Raw genomic sequence first — 25,204 nt, forward strand, 5'->3', positions numbered from 1 at the left:
ACCCAGATGCATACTCACATAGGTGGAAAGGAGGAGTCTTCTCTTGGAGTTAGTCTGGAAATTGCTGCTACTGCAGATCATGCTAATGTAAAGTATGTAATGGGTTAGCATAAGAAAAATTTAATGATATAAAATTATATTAAAAAAAGAAAGAATAGATACAATAGTATGACTGTAAATTTATGTTATTGTATTCATTGTTTACATATATTTGTTTTTGTCAATAATTACTTGTACTTTACTGTATTTCTAATAATTTCTTTTTCAGCAAATTCGACAGGGTAGGCGTAAGGCAGAGAAATTACAGGCTGCAGAGGACTCTGGATTGGAATCTGGCAATGAGGATGACAAAGACAACGTCAAAGATTCCTTGTGGGTTGAAGTATACAAACCCAAGCATTATCTTGACCTTCTTAGTGATGAGGCAAGGATTTGTTTCCATTTTTTTTTTCCAGTATAAGACTGAATTTTGAAACTTTGTTTGTCTATTAAATTAACTAGATTTCAGGAGAAAAAAAAAAAAACAGCTATATCCCTAAAATCCAGACATAGTTGAATCTTTTGGAAGGTTAAGTAAGGGGCAAAAGGTATTTATGATGCCGAATTTAAAATATCAGTTTTAACAAAGGAGGACATTTAAATAGTTGAAATTACATAAGCACTAGTTAACTGAATTGCATATGCAATAACAGTGAGTTATGATTAAATGACAGGCTATGGTATGGTGAGGGAAAGTTGCAAAGAAATGAATGAGGAGATTAGTTAATATTTTGTGGAGAAAGAGGTGACTGTAAGAATTCTAGGGGCAAAACAATACTTAGTATACTAAGCAGGGTGTATAGTAGAATTTTGGTTGAGAAAGTAAGATAAAAGAAAGATTTAGGAGCGAGTAGAGTGTATGTGAATTAAGCTTTTTTAAGAAACAGTTGTGTAAGTTTGAGTTTAAAAGAAAAATGGTATATATGTGACCGTGGGTATACAATATACAAGTTGTTGAGGGTTAAGTATGGAAACACATTTTTTGACAAGTAAACAATTATTTGTTCTACTTAGTATACAGTTTTTTGCCTGCAGCATGCTCATACACAGGCTGATACCAAGGTCTCAGCCAAGAGATAGTATAATCATATTTTATACTGCATCACTTTATGCAATATATCGTTTGGATCCTGTTACTTTTAATTTATTTTGTTGAATATTGTTATCTTAAAACTATATATTTTAAAGGAAAAACTGTTTATACAGTTTTTCTTGTAGGATGCGGTTGGCCATCAAATACAAGTACTATAAACAAAACATTATCAGTCAGTACAAAGTACAAGTCATTATTCGACAAACGGGACTTTTTTTTTTTTTTTTTTTTTTTTTTTTTTTTTAAAGAAAATTTCATTAAAAAACTGAATGCTAGGCATAAGAAATGTTCAACAACCACTGTATATATTTGTGTGTATAATGAAAGAGATTATTTTGGGATGTGCAGTGTGTGTTCTATCTTTATGCCTGTTTAATTGATAAGGACAGATGTAAGTGCAATATTGAGAGGCAAGGACAAACTTTGGCCCCTCCAAATAATACAGCATTAATTTGAAACTGGGGTGCCAAACTTTGAATTAGTGAATGTTTTTGACAAAGTAAAAGGAGTTTGGTGAATATGAATATGAGTAGCAAGAAGGATAGGATTATAAAATTTGGACAAAGTAAGTTACCTTGTTCTTACAAATGACAGGGTTTTTAAGTTTGTTGGATAGGTATATAAAAGAAGCAGCTGGTTTTGAAGACTACTGAACAAATAAGTTGTCCATGAATATTTCAATGGCTTAGTATTGTCTATATCTTTATTTACCAATCTTATCAACAGTACTATAAGAGAATTGAGGCTTATTTTGCATAATGGAATGGCTGTCCATTTGACTGTGGTCTTAATGCTTATTTTGTTCCTTATTTTCTGCATACTTTCCTATCCTTGCAAAATGTATTTATTTTTACCATTTCCCTAATAGAAGTTTACGTACAGTCTGGTCAGTAGAAAATGAATGCACAATTATTAATCCATATACTTATGTTGATATTTTACTTGACTCTCCAGTCTACCAATCGTATTGTACTGCAGTGGGTGAAGCTGTGGGATAAAGTGGTCTTTGGGAAAGAAAATAAACCTCGACAGAAAGAAGAAAAGAAGACTAAAGGTATGCCAGCTCAGTTTCTAGTTGTAAACAAGTAAGGTCATTTCCCAATATTATTTTGTTAATGCAGGTTTTACTATGTTAATAATAGTAAAAGGAAACATGAAAAAAAGCGGCACGCTTTCTTTGGCACAATTGAGTTTTCTGTACAGCGTATAGTTATGCTGTATGAAACTCGATGTGCTGCAGCATGAAACACTCTGCCACGACTGGGCAGCGCTTAATTGCTCCCCAAGTGCGGTCAAATGAAGATGTGTCGGCAGCTGGTACCTCAAGCGTTGCCAGACGCACAATCCATCGCTAATCTTCAATGAAATAAAAACTAATAAAGCCATGTGGCTGCAATTTGGTATGTCTGATGATTGGAGGGCTCAATATCTTCAAGGAAATCAGTAGATAATATTTGTTCTCATTGTCCAAGTGTTGGCCCATCTGTAAGTGAGGTATGGGAGAGTAATTCTCTATTCATTTTAGATGAATGTTGAGCTTTCTTGTCAGTCTACCAAAGCTATTTTGCCTCACTTAAGAGAGTAGACAGATAAGGGTGCAACAGAGAAATCCCTTGCTAAGTCCTTGGAGAGTTAAATAACAGTGTGTGTAAATGAAAAGACTTAAGAATGACTTCAAGAAACTAAAGTATTATACTTCTAAAATTAGTTGAAATTTTTTATTTTATATGATGAATTAACAAGATGTAAGAACTGAATGACAAGGAACATAAATTACAGTTCTTTAGACTCGCTGTTTTGTGCTTTTTAGTACTGCAGGAAACATGTTGTGCAGCTCAAAGTTTTCTTTTCCAAAGGGGTTAAGGGGCTACCAATATCCTGCCAGCTTGAGGTGAGATATGATCAATAACCCGTGAGACAACTAATTCTCAGCTTGACTTTTGTATAAAAAGTGATCAACCATAATTCAGTTCATGTTTATTATCACACAAAAATGTGGTCTAGGTACAAGTTCTTAAAATGTAATATGTAGTTTACATTCAGTACAACCAAGGCAAATTAAAAATAAACAACACTACTTGCCACGTTTCTTTGAAGGTAATGAAGGAGAAATTGAGCAGATTAAGAAAAGCAGGTGATTTTAGTCTTGAAATGAAAATGGGAAAACACAAGCCAAGATCTAATGTTCTTACTGTGAGACAGAAAAAGAACAACTCTATTAAGATAATAGTTAGAAGGACAATGTGATATGCACAAGAGCACAACTTCACTGGACACAAAAAACAAGCCATTAGGAACAAAATTAAACAAAAAGCATGAAAGATAAAATAAACTTTTTGCTGCTTGATCTAAAAGCAGTGAGAGAAATAAACCACAAGATTTTTAAAAAGTAACCTATGGCAGAGGATTCAAGGGTGCCAGATCTTTAAAAATCTTTTTATCATTCATAACATTGCATGGTAAGAACTAATTAACCTACTACACTTTTATTCTTTCCAAAGGTGTAGTGCAATCATAACAAAAATCTGCGAGGGAAATAATTCAAGTTAACTATTTTATTACCAGTGAAGTAAAGCTGCTATAGAAAAACATTATCAGTCAGCTAAATGGAAAGGGAGGAAGAGAATTAAACCAGCTTTTAATCTTCTACAAAACACTAACGTTTCAGGACATACTGGAGTGCATTATGGGCATGACATCTTAGGCACCGTTGGTGTTATTTATTTGGTATGCTTTAGGAATTGCTCTAAAGAATGTATACGTCAATCTAGACGCTATTTTCTTTTAGGGATTTACCTTGGGTCAAAATGTCCTTTTGACTAAACAATGAGTCGTATTTATTAAATTAATATGCAAGGACTGTTGCACTTCATCAAGAACAATTTTTTCATCATTTCAGAGAAAATTAAAATGTTTGCCAAGAAAACAGGACCAGATATCATTGCTGAACTCGATGACCATGGACGTCCAGCTCAGAAGGTAAATGTTGATAAAGTTAAATAACTTATATAAATATGGGTTATGTGTACAGTCAAGTTCAAAAGTCTGTTGATACTGGTTATTTTAATGGTACAGTACATAGATGGCGCTAGTCTCGCCACCACCAGGGTGAACGTAGAGTGGCTGTTCTTTGCTCTTCCCAGTTGAAATCGGTAAAGAGAGGAGAAGCCCTGTTTAACATACAATAATCATGTTATTTTGTCCACTCCTGTATGAAAAATTCAATGATAATCATTCCAAACATTTCTAGTTCTTGGATAGATTCACTGGGTTGATATACTTCATTAGATAGATGTAGTACTTAAAACAATATATAATTATTATATATACAATACTAGCATAATGAAATGCTAATTTAGCATTAGAAACAAGTAAAATGCAGATTTTCATGCCGCATGTTAAGTATGGCATCGTCTAGTAAACTTTTCTACTGTAACCTATTCATTTTTACTAAGACTTGTATTAGGAATGTAGTTTTGATCTCCTTGTCATTTTTTTATTATGGTAATTTCTAGCACTGTAGCACCAGAAGATCTATCCATAGTAGTAGGAGGGGGATGAGGAGGAGAAGTTGGAGTTGTAGTAGTAATAGTAGTAGTAGCAGGATCTAGAGAGACCGAGGCATGTAGAAAGAGAGAGAGAGAGAGGTTATTGTGTGTGCGTGAGTTCGTGTGTGTGTTCAGTATAAGGTCTTGTCTGGTCAGGTGAAGTGGTTGAATCACGTCTTGAAAATAGTTTAGTTTCTTTATTTGAATGGTGTTTCGTAATTATATATATTTTTAATTTCAGACGTCTTATAGGAAAACTATTCATTCCTATAGAAAAATGTTATACATGTTTGATTATATTTTCATGTTTTTTCTATTTTGAATATTATTTCAGCTTTGAAGTGCTTTAAGTCGTGCCAATTATGTTAAGCATTGTTCTTCAGCATTTTCCATGTTTGACATGGCAATTGTTTTGCCCAATGCCTAACTAACTGCTCGCCGCTCCTATCTGGGGTGCTGACCTCTACCCAGAAGCTCTGGTGAATGAGGTTCATCATGAGGCCACAAGGCTGAACCAAAGCCTTAAGGTCCGTTGGGGCCTTTCAGTTAAAAGGAAGCCTGAGACTTCTTCGGCATCTACTAAGAAGTCGAAGAAGCCCAGGAAGTTTACTCCCTATCAGGCTCCTCAACAACATCAAATGGTCCAAGCAGTGCCGGTCTCTCAGGTGGTACAACCTTCCACCTCGAAGAACCAGGCTCAGCCTATTTTATTGCTGACACCTCAGAACCAACCCTCTACCTCGTTTGCTGTCTCGCCGGCCTTCAATCCAGTCTTCAAAGGCCAAGCATTCCAAACTTTTAACAAGTTTGGTAGAGGAAGCAGGGCTAGGGGTTCATTTCGCCAGAGAGGTGGCGGAAGAGCTCTTATCAGAGGTAAACACTTTCGTGGAGGACGTGGGTCTTGACCGGCCCCAAGTCAGTGAGAACCCTCAGGATAGTAGGGAGGGAGACTGTTCCTCTATCGACACAGATGGGGGTTCAGCAGTTGGGCACAAAGTATTGTGTCCAAAGGACTAGGGTGGAGCTGGATCAAAGGTCCCCCTCCATCCAAGACCTTCTATCAGCAACCGACGACGGAACTGTCAGAGTATGCCGAAGAACTACTTCAGAAAGGGGTAGTATCAAAAGTCAAGCATTTAAAGTTTCAAGGTCGCTTGTTCAGTGTGCCAAAGAAAGGCTCAACCAAACGAAGAATAATCTTAGACTTATCCCGTCTAAACTTATTCATTCGTTGCGACAAGTTCAAATTGCTGACTATCTCGCAGGTGCGGACCTTACTACCCCGTGGGGCCATCACCACCTCTATCGATCTTACAGACGCATACTATCATATTCCAGTAGCGAGACACTTCCGCCCGTACCTAGGCTTCAGGCTGGGAAACCAGGCATTCTCCTTCAAAGTGATGCCTTTCGGGTTGAACGTGGCACCCAGGATATTCACAAAGGTGGCTGAGTCAGTAGTTCAACAACTAAGGTCTCAAGGGATAATGGTAGTAGCGTATCTGGACAACTGGCTTGTTTGGGCAACAACCGTCGAAGAATGCCAGAAAGCTACAGCCAAAGTAATTCAATTTCTGGAATATCTGGGATTCCAAATAAACAAATCCAAGTCCAGGCTGACGCCGGACACCCGCTTTCAATGGCTAGGCATTCAATGGGACTTGAACTCCCACACTCTGTCAATTCCGTCGGACAAAAGGAAAGAAATTGCCAAAGCTACAAGGCAATTCCTCAAGTGCAAAAAAGCGTCGAGGAGAAACCAGGAAAGAATCCTAGGTTCTCTACAATTTGCCTCAGTGACAGACGTTCTACTGAAGGCAAAATTAAAAGATATAAATCGGGTTTGGCGTTCGAGGGCAAACAACAAGTCTCGGGACAAGTTGTCAGCCATTCCGCCGGTTCTCCGCAAACATCTCTGCCCCTGGGCGGAAGTCAAGAATCTGTCCAAGTCAGTGCCTCTTCAATTCCCCCCTCCGGCGTTGGTTATTCACACGGACGCATCTCTAAGCGGGTGGGGAGGATACTCTCAATTCAAGAAAGTACAAGGGACTTGGTCCCCTCAGTTCCGCCAGCTTCACATAATTGTATTGGAAGCCATGGTAGTCTTCCTCACATTGAAGAGGCTTCTACCAGCCAAGAACTCTCATATCAAACTGGTACTGGACAGTGCCGTGGTAGTACACTGCATCAACAGGGGAGGATCCAAGTCAAGTCATGTGAACCATTTCATGATAACCATTTTTTCACTAGCAGCCAAGCACAAATGGCATCTATCCTCCACCCATCTGGCGGGAGTAAGGAACGTGATAGCGGACGCTCTGTCTCGGTCAGTTCCACTAGAATCGGAATGGTCTCTGGACAAGCTCTCATTCCAATGGATATGCCAAAGGGTCCCAGGCCTCCAGGTGGATCTTTTCGCATCACAATCGAACCACAAGCTCCCGTGCTATTTGGCTCCCAACCTGGACCCTCTGGCTTATGCCACAGACACCATGGCCATAGATTTGAATCAGTGGAAGAAAATATACATCTTTCCTCCAGTGAATCTTCTATTGAAAGTCCTGAACAAACTCAGGACTTTCAAAGGACAAGTTGCTCTATTAGCCCCACATTGGCCCAAGAGCAACTGGTTCCCTCTACTTCTGGAATTGGGTCTCTGCCCTCAACGGATTCCCAATCCCAAGCTCTCTCAACAAGTACAAATGAGGACTGTGTTCGCTTCCTCGGGAATTCTCAAAACCCTAACTTATGGACTTCATGAAGTTCGCGGCTAAGAGAGATGCAAATATCGATCCTCAAAATATCCTTTTCTTAGAATCGGATAAAAGAGAATCAACGTTACGTCAATATGACGCAGTGGTTAAGAAACTAGCAAATTTCCTGAAGGAAACACAATCTCGAACCCCATGGACTAATAACTTGGCTATTACATTCTTCAGAACCTTATTTGAAAAAGGTTTTTAGCAGGCCAGTAACTATAATTACTACTAATAAGTTGCGGTCTCTAAAGGTAGATTTTTCAATTGGGCTTTAAAATGGGAACTTAACAGATTCTTATTTCTCATCTATTCCCAAAGCTTGTGCTAGGCTCAGGCCATCAGAGAGACCTAGCTCACTTTCATGGTTCTTAAATGATGTTCTCAGATTGGCATCAGACACTGATAACAATTCATGCAATATATATCTTTACTAAGGAAAACACTCTTCCTTATAAGTCTGGCCTCAGGAGCCAGAATATCTGAACTGTCGGCTCTCTCCAGAGATCCAGGCCACATAGAATTTCTCCCATCTGGAGAAGTTCTCCTTTCCCCAGATAGAAAATTCTTGGCCAAAAATGAGGACCCCTTGATGAGATCGGCCCCTTGGAAGGTACCCCACCTTCCTCAAGACCCTTCTCTATGTCCAGTAACCACCGTACGAGCTTTCCTCTCAAGGACATCTACTAGATCATCAGGTCCCTTATTCTTAAGAGAGAAAGGTGGCACTATTTCCTTAAAAGGAATTAGACAGCAAATCTTGTATTTTATTAAGCAAGCCAACCCAGATTCCTTCCCCAAAGTCCACGACATTAGAGCTGTAGCCACCTCAATTAATTATTTCCAACATATGAATTTCGATGATCTTAAGAAATATACAGGCTGGAAGTCACCGACAGTATTCAGACGCCATTACCTGAAAATCCTTGAAGCTTTAAAAATTTCCAGCAGTGGCAGCGGGTAACACAGTTTCCCCTGACCCTGTCTAAGTAGTTAGCTATAGATCCAGATCTCCTTTCTACCTGCCTCACTAACATCCTTCCTGCGACCCTGCCACCAGGTTCACCACTAACCCATAAGCCTTAGTTGCAAAGGCTATAGAGTGAGGTTTTCCTTATTTTTTTGCTAGGAATCTTTACATTTGTATATACTTGACATTGTATAAATTACCTTATTATTAATTGCCATAATTGTACTTTTATGATCTTTCTTAGTCATAAGAATAATCCAACTGATCTGAGTTAATTTAAGTGTAAATTCACTAGTTTGTAAATTTTACAAGATTATATTCATTTTTAGTTACTTTGCTTTTATTATTTTCCTTATTTTGTTTTTTTCATACATTCAACTTACCTGTCAGATATATACATAGCTATCGACTCCGTCGCCCCCGACAGAAATTCGAATTTCGTGGCACACGCTACAGGTAGGTCAGGTGATCTACCGGCCTGCCACTGGGTGGCAGGACTAGGAACCATTCCCGTTTTCTAATCAGATTCTCTCTGTCGCTGGGAATGTAAACATATGTTTACTTTCCCTCCTTATTTGATTTTCGTGTTTCATCGCCATCGATCTTCTGGGCCGACTTTTACAGGGAAGTACTGGATCGGTGGTTCAGCATACGCTTTTAATAACTTTTTAATAACTTTTAATGAATTAACTTCGAAGTTTTCGAAGAATAGTGTATGTGTAACTACCGAAGTTTTCGGTAGACAATTACATAGTTTGCAAGAAAGGGAAATATAAATATTTATTCATTGATAAAGTGTAATAAATGTTAGAATTTGAATGAGGAAAATAAGGTAACTTCCTATTTGAGGAAGTCAGAAAAACATAGAACTAGATATGCTTTCTTTAGAAGCTTTAATAGCTCTCGTTCTGACGAGCAGTTAGAATATTAACAGTACTAGTAGTGTAGTTTCCTCATCACCTTCTTACTTCACAGAAACTACAAATTCATTTGCAATTTGAAGATAAAGGAATGTAGCTCAAGATACGAGTTATTATAAGGTAAGAAGTGATTATAGTGTTCCCCATTGCAATAGAGGGTGCGTCTGATCGGCTCTGTCTCGCTCCCAGGCCTAGACCTCTTCCAAGCTCCCTGGCCCGGAGGAGAAGGAAAGTCGAAAGCCGTACGGAGGTTATGGAGAATCCCCACCGATCAGGCGTCCCCTCGGCAGGTTCTGTAGGACGTCCCGACTGCCAGGGATAGCCATTGGAAAGGCATCCTAATTCAATGTGTTCCCCTTATTATTATTGTCTTGACGAATAAGGAGAAGAAACATTCAACGGCGTAGATTAAATGAAGATGCAAGATAATCTCGTCTGGCTATCGGACCTCAGAAGAGACGGAGAAAGGAAGACATCATTCGATAACAGTTGCGGTAGAGGCATTGCCCTATCCGGGTTCGTCCCCCGTACAGCTGGACGAGGGGGTGGGGGGGGGGCTCTATCCCATGGGGGTTTGAAATAGTTATTTCAATAAATTCCTCATCGGTACGTGTATATGAAAATATATCTATTCTGAGAATAACGAATTAGATATTAAAGAATATTTGTTGATCGAATGAATATATGATCTCGTTAGTGATTACACATATATATATAACTTTTAAGTCTTCTAGCTCCTCGGGCATGAAGCTACCGGTAACGAGGCTCAATGCGCCTAAAGCGTCTGAAACAGGCGCAAAGCGTCCTGAAACAAAGGCGCAAAGCGGCCTGAAACGAAAAGGCCGCCAAACACCATGCAGAAAGCCTGAATAGAGGCGCAAAGCGCCCTGAAGCACTATGAACCAGGACATCTTCATCGGAAATGGCAAGTCCTTTCATTACATTCAGAAAAAAGGGAGGGCTATGGACGAAAGATGAAGTATTGTCGAATTTTAAGCAAGACAAGTGTACAACAGATCGTAATCTTCCGCACACACGGAACCTTCCGCACAAGCGGAACCTTCCAGAAGGCGGAAGATTCCAGATTCGAATCGCCTTCCAGGCTCTTGGAATTTTCCAAGAGGAATATTTTCCAAATGTGCAGAACATTTCACATAAGCGGAATTTGACAATAACTCGGAACCTTCCGCACAAGTGGAAACTTCCAGACGTACAGAACTTTCCAGGCGAGGAATCGCCTTTCAGACGCTCAGAACTTTCCAAGCGGGAATCTTTTTCCGGATAAGCGGAACATTCCGAACGCGGAACTTTCCAGGCACGCGGAACCTTCCGCACAAGAAAAACTTTCCAAGCACGATACGGTCTGCTAGGAGATCAGGAGTATTCTGATCACGATACTCCTCCTAGGCGCCAGGAGTATCGGAACGCGATACTCCTGCAGGTGCCAGGAGTGTTCCGATCACGATACTCCTCCTAGGCGCCAGGAGTATTTGGAACGCGATACTCCTAGCCAGGCACCAGGAGTGATTACCGAGCACGATACTCCTCCCAGGCGCCAGGAGTATTCGGAACGATCTCCACCAGGCGCCAGGAGTATTCCGATCACGATACTCCTCCTAGTGAAAGCGATACTTCTGCCAGGCGCCAGGAGTATTCCGAGCACGATACTCCTCCCAGGCACCAGGAGTATTCCGAGCGCGATACTCCTGCCAGGCGCCAGGAGTATTCGAGCACGAGGAGTATTCCGATCGCGATAACCTCCCAGGCGCCAGGAGTATTCTAGGCAAGATACTCCTGCTTAGCGCCAGGCACTTTCTCCTACAAAAGAGCCTGACAACCGCCAAGAGTCCTCCAGGCGAAAGGTGAAAGAATTCGATTGGGCTTCTCCTGTAGGTTAGGGACGGGAGTTGTCGCACAGGCGGCCGTCACCCTTGTCAGGATAGTCTTAATACAATAAAGGCAAGAGCAAGTTCGGCTTTTTCCTGGCAGGGACTCAAGATGTAGCACAGGCTGCCGTAGCCCTTGTCATTAGGTTAGTCGTACTGCTAAAGCCCTTCACCTTTCGAAAGGAAAGCGCTCTCCGGTTGCTCAATCTTCTCCCAACTTGAGGAATGGAAGATAGAGCAGAATTGTGAGAATAATTTCAATAGTAAGTGGATATTAAAATCATCCTCCTTCTAAAAAAAAAAAAAAAAAAAAATGCAACCAACCATTTACAGAAAGAGGGGCAATCGTTTGGAAGTTGAACAAGATTCGTACGAGCTCTCATTCATTGATTAGAGGCTCTTCCAGATAAGAAAGGCGTAAAATTCGGACTTATCTCCAAGATAATAAAAGCTGGAGAGATTCTCTTCGATCCTCGGTTGTCATTTGCGATCTCTTTCGACTAATACTCATTCGGGTTTATTGACGAAAAGAATGAAGAGAGAAAGATTTCCATTCTTTCTCTGCATGTCGGAGAGGAAAGAATGTCGTAGAAGACTTAGTGTATACGACTACTGAATGACAAGTCATATACGCGTACCATAGTTGCCTTTCTGGTTCGCTACGAAATTATCTATATCCTTACAGGATTTTCCTAGTAAGGACTTCGCTTAAAAGGTTTGTTTCGACAATACCTACTCAGCTTCGGTATTTAACAAAGGTTGTTTGGCTTAAATTTGCATTATTGAGAGCTTTCTTAGGCTCGAGAATAATTTTATTATATCCCTTCATTGAAGGAGTAACTGGCAACTCAGAATGATGCAGCCCAGGCATGTGAACGAGATGGCTGTAATTGTAACGCCAATTCAGTACCATCCGGTTCTCGGTCGTGAGCGGTTGGTTACATCTCTCTCTCCTAAGGGATCAAATGGTTCACCGTACATTCCCCCTACAATCAAGGACTTAACCACGAATTGAGGGGATTTTTTTAGGCAAACATGAATAACATAGTATTTGTTTTGCTAAGGATCTCTCTGCCTCGGTGAGGAAAGAATGTAGTAGAAAATTCACCTTAAGATAACGGTTACGGTTAAGCCTTATGCACACACCGTGGTTAATTACAGAATTCCTACTATCCTTACAAGAGTTTCCTAGATGAATGCCGTTTACCACAATGTGACGGTATTATAAAGGTTTTTAATTCGGCTGAGCACGATTTAACCTATTTGGAAACAGACACGGAACGTAACGATCCTTACCAGGTTCGATGCGGGATTTTGCACGTCCGTGAGAACCTTCTTGATCGACGATAATAACTGTTAACGTATGTTTAACATTTATTGGAAAGAGTTGTGAGAACGGAAAGTATTCACAGATCTCTTCGCAAGGTAGAAGACGAACGAGCTTCTTATAGTTTGCTTCCTTTTCCTCGAAACAAGAGAGGGTAGCAAGATACGCCATTTTTAATTTAAATATGGGGAATAAACTTTAGTTTTTTTTTCCCCTAGTTATATATATTCTTAACAGATATTAAGATAATGGGCGTCAAAGGAAGAAAGATGAATGCATCATTTTGGCAATAAAAAAGGTTGGATTCACAGAGGTCACGTTCTTCTCTCAGCATATGTCGGAAGGTTTTTCTAAGAGAGTAGAGATTTTATCGGAATCTGTTATAAATATTGGACCTGAAAAATCTATCCACTCTGGGTCTGTCTGCGTGCAGACTGACCAGAAGTAAATATGAATGAGAGGATTTTTCAAGGGAAGCTTGATAATTCCTTCAAATATGTTAAAGACATAGAGTTGCTGCAGATCATGCTAGATAGAAAGGGGAAACTGTCCTCTTTCGATACCTCTGTGAACCACATAATGGTTTTCTTCCCTTTCAGGAGGAAGAATCACCTTAGTATTTTATGCTATCAATGAACACAGTAAAAAGATATACTCTGTCTCGACAAAGAATATTAGAGATAGTAGAGAATTAAGATCTTCGGGATCTTATACAATACCTCTATACGATAAGAGTAGGAGATCTCATACTTAGAATGGGATCCTAATTTTGGGCCTCAGATCCCGTTGTTCCGTCAAGATGGAACTGCTCCTCATCAAATGTTTCTCTTGGTCCTAAACGATCAAAAGGACAACCGTGAAATTGTTTTGGGCTTTAAAATCTGGAATCAAAATTCTATGAAGACTCGGCAATGGGTTCTGGCCAGCATAGTATGTTTGGCAAAAGAACTAAAGCCTTTTATTCCTGGATCAACGCTTTCAGATAGAGGTTTCGTTGTCTGGGTAATGTATTGACGTTGTCATCTACAGAAGAAGACAAGGTTTAAACGTTTACTGACAGAGTCTTTGGAACGCGATGAGGGCTCAAACTACTTCCCAAAAGGTTCAGAGAGATACATTAAAGAGCTAGAAATCAGGAGTCCTACCAATTTCAGCTCAGAATCTCTTTAAACTTCCAGGCTCCTTCCCTTCCTTCGGGCAAGGATAGGGAAGCTTCTGCAACGAGAAAACTCATCAACATGTAGGAGGAGAACTCGTTAGCAACGGAAGTATTCAATAAGGATCCTCCTCGGAGGAAGACTTGTCTCTCGGACTTTTAGATTTCCTATCGTCTACTGGATGTAGCTGACTAAACTCACCTCCCCTTGCCGGAAAGGCCAAAAGCTCAAAGTGAAAGAATTTCTTCCACCTTTCTCCAGTCTCCTGATAAACGATGGTGGATCTTCAGGACTTTCGGACAATGTAGCGCCAGTCAGGCGCCAAATGCCAAAACAGGCGTGAAGACGCCAGAGAAAGACAGTCAATATGAACACTGTCCTTGTCTGATGAGGAGAAGGAGCGGGCTTCCAACCTGGCGCAGTGCGCTAGAGGCGAACAAATCGGGAAAAAGTGTCGATGTGGACATCGCCAGTTTTCCTCGAGACTCTTAACAAACTCGAAGCTCCAGCAAGTGGGGAGAAGTCAGCCACGCGCCAGGCGCGAGGCTCCAAACTGGCGCAAGGCACTGGCAAGGTGCGAGGCACCAGCCAGGCGCCAGGCAAACAGGATGCGCCAGCCAGGCGCAAGGAGCCAGGCAGGCGCAAAGCACCAGCCAGGCGCGAGGCGCCAGCCAGGCGCAAGCCAGGCTCTAGGCTTCATCCAGATGAGATCCAGTTCAAAGAAAGTCCTAGTCTTCTTTGAAACAATGGTGATCTCTAAAGCACTTCATAAGTGACTTGATGATACCTTCAAACAGCTGAGAATTTAAAAGCTCATGAAGTGCGAGCTTTTGCAAATTCTTGTTCTTTTTGTAACAATATGTCAAGAAGACATATTAGCTTTAACATATGAGAGATGCAACTATATGTTGACTGCTCATTACACGAAGGACGTCAAGTTAACCTACGAGAGATCCTTCTCTCTTGGTTTATACGTGTCAGCAGATACGTTGCTGGGATAAGGAGCCGACACTGATCCTTTAATTAGTTGAAGTTTGAATTTATTTTAACTTAGGAATGGAATTTTTTATTGGAAGGGTTTGGAAAGGATTGTTTGGGGGATAACTCTTTTTCAATTCTAGCGCGAACCCATCATGTTAGGAACAGGTGATCGGGATCGGTGTTGCGACTCCTTAGTTATGCCAATAGGCATAGGCATATTGTCATAATAACGGAATTAGCACCCATTGACAAATGCCAATTGGGCTCAACCGAGTAAGTGGATAAGACCCCATCGGTAGACCCACAAGAACTCTTGGCCACAGATCACTATCTTGCTAAGGCTCTTGAGACGAAGCAGACTCCTATGCAATAGCTAGGAAGTCGACCCTTCGTCTAGAAACATATGTTGTTTACCTGTCTAGTCAGGAGTTAGCTGTCTCTTGCCCTCCACCAAAGGGTGTCAATCAGCTATGTATATATCTGACAGGTAAGTTGAATGTATGAAAATGATATTGTTATGATACAATAAAGTTTCATACATACTTACCTGGCAGATATATACGATTGAAGACCACCCAGCCTCCCCGCAGAGACGGTGGAAGAGAGATCTGATTAGAAAACAACGGGAATGGTTCCTAGTCCTGCCACCCACGGCAGCCAGTAGATCACCTGACCTACCTGTAGCGTGTGCCGCGAAATTCGAATTTCTGTTGGGGACGACGGAGTCGATAGCTATGTATATATCTGCCAGGTAAGTATGTATGAAACTTTATTGTATCATAACAATATCATGTTTTTTACCAAGCTTGTGGCCATTTCACTGGTACTATTTCACAAAGCGACACGGGCTTGGCCTAGAAAAGGGATTTTGACGAAGGAAAAATCTATTTCTGGGCAAGGGCCCGTGTCGCCCAGTGAATTCCCCCCCTTTTTTATTGACCCCACCCTTTAGCCCAAGCTTGGTTCTCTGACATTCAAGGATGGCCGCTAGAGACGCTGATGTTGGCGTGGGAGCGCTGGTAGTAGTAGTTGCTGACGCGGGCTGTGTATCAGCTCTCTCTAGCAGGGGGATTTTGTGAAGGAGATATCTAAATGACAAGAGGTCCGTGGTAGTGGCTTCACTCGCCCCAGAAACCATACCGACACCCTCTCTTATTTAGGGTTGAGAGAGGTCAGAATAACTCTGACATTCCCATTTGGTTTTTCTCTGGTAATGTTAGCAATTTTTACCTTAGAATTAAAAATGGAACTAAAAGGATATTTCACTGGGCGACACGGGCCCTTGCCCAGAAATAGATTTTTCCTTCGTCAAAATCCCTTTTTCCTAACTATACAAACCTGAGGTCCTTTATATATAGTCACCCCTCATTCTTTTTCCTGGGCTAAAGCAAAGTGATATGTTTACCTCCAGTCGGGCGGGACTTCTGACCATCGGACAAGCAGGTTACTGCTGAACTATCTTGTTAGTAAAGCTTACGACCGGTCCAGCTGGCGCTGAATAGTAATTCCCTTATGTAAAGGACCTCAGGTTTAATATAGTTAGGAAAAATACAATTTACTTTCAAAAATTGTATATCTTGTTAGAGAATTCCTGAATGTTCTCAAGATATAAAATGTCTGGATAGTGATATCTCAGTTGCCTCAGTATATATATATATATATATATATATATATATATATATATATATATATATATATATATATATATATATATACAGGCGGTCCCCGGGTTACGACGGTTCCGGCTTACGACGTTCCGAGGTTACGACGCTTTTTCTTAAATATTCAATGGAAAAATCCGTCCTGGGTTACGACGCTTGTTCCGAGGTTACGACGCTGACGCTTCCGACTCTCCGAGTTAACGACGCTTTTAAAAAAACGCATACTATGATAAAAAATCCTTTATAGTTTAGCACAGTATATTAATAAAATAAGTTTCTGGTTAGATTACAACAAAAATTTTGAGATTATGATGATTTCGACACTTTTAGTTGTATTTTTCTATGTTTTTTTTAGTGACGCCTCATATGCGGAAACTAGTTTCCGAGCGAATGAATACATACTAGTTTACATATAAACAGTCCAAAAGCGCAAATAATGAAAAAATCATTGCTTGTTTTCCAGTAATAATAACAAAACGAAGTTTCTGGTTAGATTACAACGCAAATTCCAAGTATCCAAAGAAGAGACATTATCCAGTAATTTGATCAGAGAGAGAGAGAGAGAGAGAGAGAGAGAGAGAGAGAGAGAGAGAGAGAGAGAGAGAGAGAGAGAGAGAGAGAGGCGTCTTCGACGCTCCGAGTTAAGGACAGAGAAAAGTGTTCGTTTCGTTAAACGGCCTCTGACTCATGCCAGTAAATGTTTTGTTGATACTAATAATATAAGCCTATTTAAAGATACGTTTACTTTTAATTAGTCTATATGATACGTAAATAGTAATCAACTGTTCTTGATAGCCCTCAATATTTGGCAAAATCGAAGTATCCAAGAGAGACATTATCCAGTACACCGTATTTTGAGAGAGAGAGAGAGAGAGAGACGAGCGAGAGAGAGAGAGAGAGAGACGCTTGGCAACAATGGTCTCGGGGGTTTTTTTTATAGCTTCCTTCTGCTTGATGATCGTGGATATTGTAGAAGGATTTCGACCATACTCGTTTGCCAAATCGACGATACGAACGCCACGTTCATGCTTTGCTATAAATTTCATGTTTTGCTTCCATCGAAATCATTTTCTTGGGTTTTTTTCTTATCACCTGCTTTGTCTTTAGCTTTGAGACCCATGGTTAATAATAAAATAGACAAAATAACACGAAAAATAGGTCCGCAGATACAAAAAAACGAACTAAACAACGACGTGTTTAAGAACATGCAGCACCAACAAACAAACAGACTGAACGCCATTTTTATCGTTCGCCTATACAACTAACATTCCATCGCAAAATCGTATCTCAAATATTTCGTTGTATATCAAAGCTTGTATTTTCGCAAATTTTCTGTTATATCTCAAAACATTCGTATATTACGGGCATCGTATGTCAAGTTTCCAATGTAATTTTGATCAGAGAGAGAGAGAGAGAGAGAGAGAGAGAGAGAGAGAGAGAGGAGAGAGAGAGAGAGAGAGACGCTTTGGCAACAATGGTCTCGGGGATTGACGTAACGTTTATTTTCTGAACAGATAGGACAGAGAAGTGTTCGTTTCATTAAACGGCCTCTGACTCATGGCAGGAATGTTTGTTGATACTAATATATAAGCCTATTTAAAGATACATTACTTTAATTAGTCTATATGATACGTAAATAGTAATCAGCTGTTCTTGTAGCCCTCAAGATTTTGCAAAAATCACTCCAGGTTGTACATAAAACTTCAAGAATGTAGTGTCACCAGAGGATTACAATAGTTTTTTACCTTCAAGAACCAGCATTCTTTTATGAAAATAACTCCAGGTTGTACATAAAACTACAGGAAACGACATGTAGTGTAACCAAAGGATTACAAGTAAGGGTTTGGTTTTTATAACTTTTATAGTTTAAGACATATTTCCAAGCGTCGTTCCGGCTTACGACGATTTTCGGCTTACGACGCGTCTCAAGAAACGGAACCCCCCGCCCCCGTCGTAACCCGGGGACTGCCTGTATATATATATATATATATATATATATATATATATATATATATATATATATATATATATATATATTATATATATAATATGTGTGTGTGCAGTGTTCCCCCCGTATTCGCGAGGGATGTGTACCAGACACCCCTGTGAATAGTTAAAACCACCACTAAAAATGCTTATAACTGCCTATCTTGAAAGTTCAGATACCAAATGGTATACCTTTAATAACATCCTACTTCAAATATACCCAAAATTACTAACCTATTACAGTATTAATCTTTGAGGTTAATATTATAATATCATTTCAAAGTCATTTTTAAACAGTTTTACCATTAAAATATATACTTACAGCAAATAACAGAGAGAGAGAGAGAGAGAGAGAGAGAGAGAGAGAGAGAGAGAGAGAGAGAGAGAGAGAGAGAGAGAGAGAGAATAACTCTTAGACTCCGACTCCTTCCCCTCCTCCAATTATTATATCAAACTGTCATTTACTCCCCCGCCCACCTTCCTCCAAGTACTAGATAAAAAGACTGGGAATTGCTATTTTAATTAATCTTATTAATATTTGAAAATTAGTTATAAGGTAAATCATTTATTTACACTACAAAGCAAATAAACATACATAAGTAAGTAAGAGAGAGAGAGAGAGAGAGAGAGAGAGAGAGAGAGAGAGAGAGAGAGAGAGAGAGAGAGAGAGAGAAAAATGGATAGATTATTGTATTACTTTAAAATACTGTCACATATGAATTTTGAAATTAGTTATATGACTATCATTATTATGCGAAAATATTAATAAACATACACATGTACCATAGAAATTCTCTCATCTCAGTAAGAGAGAGAGAGAGAGAGAGAGAGAGAGAGAGAGAGAGAGAGAGAGAGAGAGAGAGAATTTACATGATCCTGGGCGGGCAACACACACTCCCCCTCCTGACACATTACTTGATTAATTTGACAGCTGTTGGGCCCCAGCCATCTCAGCTTGGCTACGTGGAGTTCAAAGACAAGATGCTGGGTAAAATGCATTTTCTTTCATTCTTACATAATTTTTTTATTTATAAACTAAAATCTTGCTACTTCACTTTAGTATTTTTTTTAATGAATTGATATTATTGCTGTTTACATTAATATTGATATTTGAAAATTAGTAAATCAATTATCATCCAAAAAAAAAAACATACATCTCTGTAAGAGAGAGAGAGAGAGAGAGATGAGAGAGAGAGAGAGAGAGATGAGAGAGAGAGAGAGAGAGAGAGAGAGAGAGAGAGAGAGAGAGAAATGGAAAGATTATCGTAGTATTTGTAAAATATTTTCACATGTGATTTTTGTAATTACAGTTATTATTATTATTATTATTATTTACTTTTTTTTTTTGTTTTTTTCTCTATCGCAGTCCTCCAATTCGACTGGGCAGTATTTATAGTGTAGGGTTCCGGGTTGCATCACTTTTCTAACTATGTGTGCTGCGTCTAGGATCACAGTCTTCTGCATGAGTCCTGGAGCTACTTCAGCCTCTGGTTTTTCTAGATTCCTTTTCAGGGATCTTGGGATCGTGCCTAGTGTTCCTATGATTATGGGTACAATTTCCACTGGCATTTCCCATATCCTTCTTATTTCTATTTTCAGGTCTTGATACTTATCCATTTTTTCCCTCTCTTTCTCTTCAACTCTGGTGTCCCATGGTATTGCGACATCAATGAGTGATACTTCTTCTGATTTGTCAATCAACGTCATGTCTGGTCTAATTGCATGTATCACCCTATCTGTTCTGATACCATAGTCCCAGAGGATCTTTGCCTGATCATTTTCTATCACTCCCTCAGGTTGGTGCTCGTACCACTTATTACTGCAAGGTAGCTAATGTATCTTGCACAGGCTCCAGTGGAGGGCTTTTGCCACTGAATCATGCCTCTTTCTGTACTGGTTCTGTGCAAGTGCCAGACATTTGCTTGCTATGTGGTTTATGGTTTCATTTTTCGTATTGCACTTCCTACATATGGGAGAGATGTTATTTCCGTCTATCGTTCTTTGAGCATATCTGGTTCTTAGGGCCTGATCTTGTGCCGCTGTTATCGTTCCTTCAGTTTCCTTCTTGAGCTCTCCCCTCAGTAGCCATTGCCATGTGTCATCACTGGCTAGTTCTTTAGTCTGTCTCATGCATTATCCGTGCATTGGTTTGTTGTGCCAGTCCTCTGTTCTGTTTGTCATTCTCCTGTCTCTGTATTTTTCGGGGTCTTCGTCTACTTTTATCAGTCCTTCTTCCCATGCACTCTCGAGCCACTCGTCTTCACTGGTTTTCAGATACGTATTGTCCCAGTGCTCTATTCTCGATGATGACTCAGTCCTCTGTATTTAGTAGTCCTCTCCCTCCTTCCTTTCGTGTTATGTATAGTCTGTCCGTATTTGCTCTTTGGTGTAGTGCTTTGTGTATTGTCATATGTTTCCTAGTTTTCTGGTCTACTCTGCGGAGTTCTGCCTTCATCCATTCGACTGTTCCTGAGCTGTATGTGTTTACTGGCACTGCCCACGTGTTTATGGGTTTTATCATATTTCCGGCGTTGAGTTTTGACTTGAGTATCGCCTTGAGTCCCTGCATATATTCTTTCCTGATTGTGTCCTTCATCTCTTGGTGTTTTATATCCCCTTCTTCCATTATTCCCAGGTATTTGTATCCCATCTCATCTATGTGTTTGATGTTGCTCCCATCTGGTAGCTTTATCCCTTCAGTCCTTGTTACCTTGCCCTTTTGTATGTTGACTAAGGCACATTTTTCTATTCCAAACTCCATCCTGATGTCCCCAGATACAATCCTTACAGTCTGGATTAAGGTATCTATTTCCTTGCTGCTTACCATATAGCTTGATGTCGTCCATGAACATCAGAATGGTTAATTCGGTTGCCTCTTTTCTTGAGTTGGTACCCAGCATCCATCTTCTGCAGTACTTTTGTCATGGGAATCATGGCTACTACGAAGAGTAGTGGGGACAGTGAGTCGCCCTGGAAGATCCCTCTCCTGATATTAACCTCTGCTAGTCTTATTCCAGAGCTTGTAAGTATTGTATTCCAGTTGCGCATTGTATTTTTGAGGAACCTGATGGTGTTTTCCTCTGCCCTATATATTTTCAGGCATTCTATTAGCCATGTATGTGGTATCATGTCAAAGGCTTTCTTATAATCAATCCATGCCATGCTTAGGTTGGTTTTCATTCTCTCACTGTTCTTCTTTACCATTTTGTCTATCAGGAGCTGGTCTTTTGTGCCCCTACACTTCCTTCTGCAGCCTTTCTGTTGGTGGGGGATGGTGTTTGTCTCCTCTAGGTAGTTGTATAGCCTTTCACTGATGATACCTGTTAGTAACTTCCACATTATTGGTAGGCAGGTGATAGGCCTGTGGTTACTGGCTATGTTTCTTTTACTCTTGTCTTTTTGTACTAAGGATGTTCTTCCTGTGGTCCTCCATTTGGGTGTATGGTGATTTGAGATACAATGCTGGAGTTGTTCTGCTATCATGGATGTAGGGCCTTGAAGTTTTTGAGCCAGTATCCATGCACTTCATCGGGACCTGGGGCTTTCCAGTTTGGCATTTTCTTTAGTTGGTGTCTGACTGTGTCTGTCGTGATCTCCATAAATCTTTGTTTTATTCTCCCTGTTTCTTCTTCCTTGACTTCCTGGAGCCATGTTGCATGTTTGTTGTGTGATACCGGATTGTTCCATATGTTTTCCCAGAGTCTCTTACTTGGTTCGGCTTCAGGGATTTCTTGGTGGTTGTCTTCCCCTCTTAGTTGGCGGTATAGTCCTTTCTGGTTGGTTCCGAATACTAGTTTGTTCTGTTGGTATCCCTTATTCCTGTTAAGGTACCGTTGGATCTTATGTGCTTTGGCCTTAAGCCTCTGTTTTACATCTTCTAGTGTTGTTAGTCCCCTCTCTTGTATTTTGTATTTCTCGTTGAGTTCCTCCCTCGTTTTCTTGCTTCTTAGCCTTTTTTTCTGCCATCTCTTTCAGTTTACTCAAGTGAGATCTCATCACCATGATTTGCTTTTCCAGGCGCATTTTCCAAGGCGGTTGCTATTTTAGTTTCTGTTGGGTTGGTTGTGTTGGTGGTGTTGGTGTTTGTATCCCCATCAGTTCTGCATATGCCAAGTTATGTTTCTGTGATACTGGTGGCGTGTATTATTCCCATAATTTCATTGACCTCACTTTGTTTTCTCCTTAATTTCTTGGTGTTGTAGGGCTTTCATGGAGGGGAACTTTGTTGTTATTATTATTATTATTATTATTATTACTATTATTATTATTATTATTTTATTACTATTATTATTATTTATTATTATTATTATTATTATTATTATTATTATTATTATTATTATTATTAGGGGAAAACTCTCTATCACGAGAGTATATATAATGTTCTAAAGGGTCCACAATATTACAGTGTAAAAAGTCCGTGTATAATTTTGAAGACTTTACAGAAAGCTGTCGAACCCTTCCCTGGGTTCATCTTCAGTCCAAATGGTTTGGACTGAAGATGAACCAGGGAAGGGTTCGAAAGCTTTCTGTAAAGTCTTCAAAATTATACACGGACTTTTTACAACTGTATTATTGTGACCATTTAGAACATTATATTATTATTACATTATCATTGTTATTATTACTACAGTGGTACCTCGAGATACAAAATTAATCTGTTCCGAGGCGGCCTTCGTATCATGAGCTTTTCATATCTTGGACCACATTTTACATGTAAAATGGCTAATCCGTTCCAAGCCCTCCAAAAACACCCCAGTAAATTTCATAATAAAGCTAAATTGACCTTTCAATACCTAACTTAATATGTACTGCTAATATACCTGTAAATAAAGTGTATTAGTGTACATGGTATACAAGAAATACTGCACGACATACGTACGTATGTAGTAAAATGTGGAAGCTTACCTTTCGAGTGAGGCTATCTCCGAAAGTGGCGACAGAGGAGGAGGACAACGCAGATTCGTACGTACACTTAACTTTACGAAACACATTAACAAAACTGGTAACACTTAACTTTACAAAAAACTAAAATAATATATTTATTTTTTTTTTTTTTTAAATTTTTTTTTTTTTTTTTAAATACCTTTTTTTTGTTTTTTTTTTTTAGTTTTTATACTTAACATTTTATATAGTATATATATATATATATATATATATATATTATATATATATATATATATATATAATATATATATATATAGATATACAAAATTTCAACTTCTTCACCACTTTCAACTTTCTGTTTTTTCGTAGTAGTATCACTTGGTTCTTCCTTTTTGCTTACTACTCCTACTAAAGGCCTCTTTAAAAAAATAACAATCCAGGAAGATTGCTCTGCCTACTTTGACAATGTTCCTTGAAACGACTCAGGCCAACGTCATCGAACTGTGCAAGCATATGACCTGTGTAAGCCTTTTCGGGGTCTCTTTTCTTTTCTACGAATGATTGCACCTTATGAAAAGCAGCTAGAGCATCCTTAATTTCTGCCGTTGTCATAGAGTCGTCGTCCTCCTCCTCGCCGCTGCTAGAGAACTCCTCTTGAACAACGTTATGTTGCATGGCCTCCAACTCCTTCAGGTCATCCGTCATAAGCTCCTCTTGGTGCTCCTCGAGAAGGTCATTGATGTCGTCCTCGTCGACGACCAGCCCCATGGACTTGTCGAGTGCAACGATCTCGTCAAGATCTGGTTGCAAAGAGTTTCAGGATAGTCAACTGTTTCTGAATCTGCAGCACCAGCTTTGCCCACGTCGAATCCCTCGAAGTCTCGGGCAGATACGGCATCAGGCCAGAGCCTCCTCCACGAGGAATTCAAGGTTCGCCCTGAAACTTCCTGCCAAGCTTGGTCGATGAGTCGGATGCATATTACGATATCGAAATGCTCCTCCCAAAATTCGCGCAAGGTGAGGTTTGTGGTATCGGTGATGTCGAAAAATCTCTTGAAAAGGTGTTTCGTATACAGCTTCTTGAAGTTCGATATCACTTGCTGGTCCATGGGCTGGAGGAGAGGGGTGGTGTCAGGCAGAAGATAAAGGAACTCCGATGAAGGAAATACTCTGCTAGATATCTTCCTCAAGGCCCAGGGAGGGTGAGCAGGGGGGCATTATCCAACACAGCAGGGGCATTTCAGAGGGAGGTGCTTCACTTCCAAGAATTTCTTCACTGTCAGGCCGAAACACAGATTTACCCACTCTGTGAACAAAAGCCTTGTTACCCAGGCTTTCGCATTAGGCCTCCACATCACTGGAAGCTTCTCCTTAAGCATTTTGTGGGCCTTGAAGGCTCGAGGAGTCTCCAAATGATAGACAAGTAGGGGCTTCACCTTGCAATCCCCACTGGCGTTCGAACAAAGTGCAGGCATAAGCCTGTCTTTCATAGGCTTATGCCCGGGTAGCTTCTCTTCCTCCATGATGTACGTCCGACGAGGCATTTTTTTCCCAAAAAAGGCCAGTCTCATCACAGTTGAAGACTTGCTGAGAACTGTAGCCTTCCTTGATCATCATCTCGTTGAACGTCTTTTTAAAGGCTTTGGCTGCTTTCATGTCCGAGCTGGCTGCCTCCCCATGCCGCACCACCGAATGGATGCCAGTCCATTTACGGAATTTCTCGAACCACCCATGCGAAGCCTTGAAGTGGGGTTGGCGTTGATGTCCCTTCTCTTTTGTCTTCGGCCTGGGCAATCAAATCGCCGACAATAGCGCTGACAAGAAGCCTTTCCATTTCATTGTGCACATGGCTCCTCTTGCTGGACAAAATAGTCACGCCCTTGGAAGGTGTAGCTGCTTTGATGACATCCTTCTGCTTAAGGATGGTGTTGACGGATTTCGGCCGTATTCCTTGGCGATCACACTCAATCGCATACCAGCTTCATACTTCTTGATA

At 40.2% G+C, this 25,204-nt stretch overlaps 1 protein-coding gene across 1 annotated transcript in view; it reads left to right on the forward strand.

Moving 5' to 3' along the window:
• The window catches only part of LOC135217381 (chromosome transmission fidelity protein 18 homolog), a gene marked incomplete at its 3' end in the record, with an annotated part of 54,895 nt that overhangs the window by 27,519 nt on the left and 2,172 nt on the right, over positions 1 to 25,204 (forward strand). The window contains 3 exon segments of the mRNA XM_064253226.1: positions 269 to 424; positions 2,087 to 2,186; positions 4,032 to 4,111. Of these exon segments, the coding sequence (XP_064109296.1) occupies positions 269 to 424; positions 2,087 to 2,186; positions 4,032 to 4,111 (336 nt within the window).

This window comes from Macrobrachium nipponense, chromosome 7, assembly GCF_015104395.2.
Source record: "Macrobrachium nipponense isolate FS-2020 chromosome 7, ASM1510439v2, whole genome shotgun sequence".
Lineage (NCBI taxonomy): Eukaryota > Metazoa > Arthropoda > Malacostraca > Decapoda > Palaemonidae > Macrobrachium > Macrobrachium nipponense.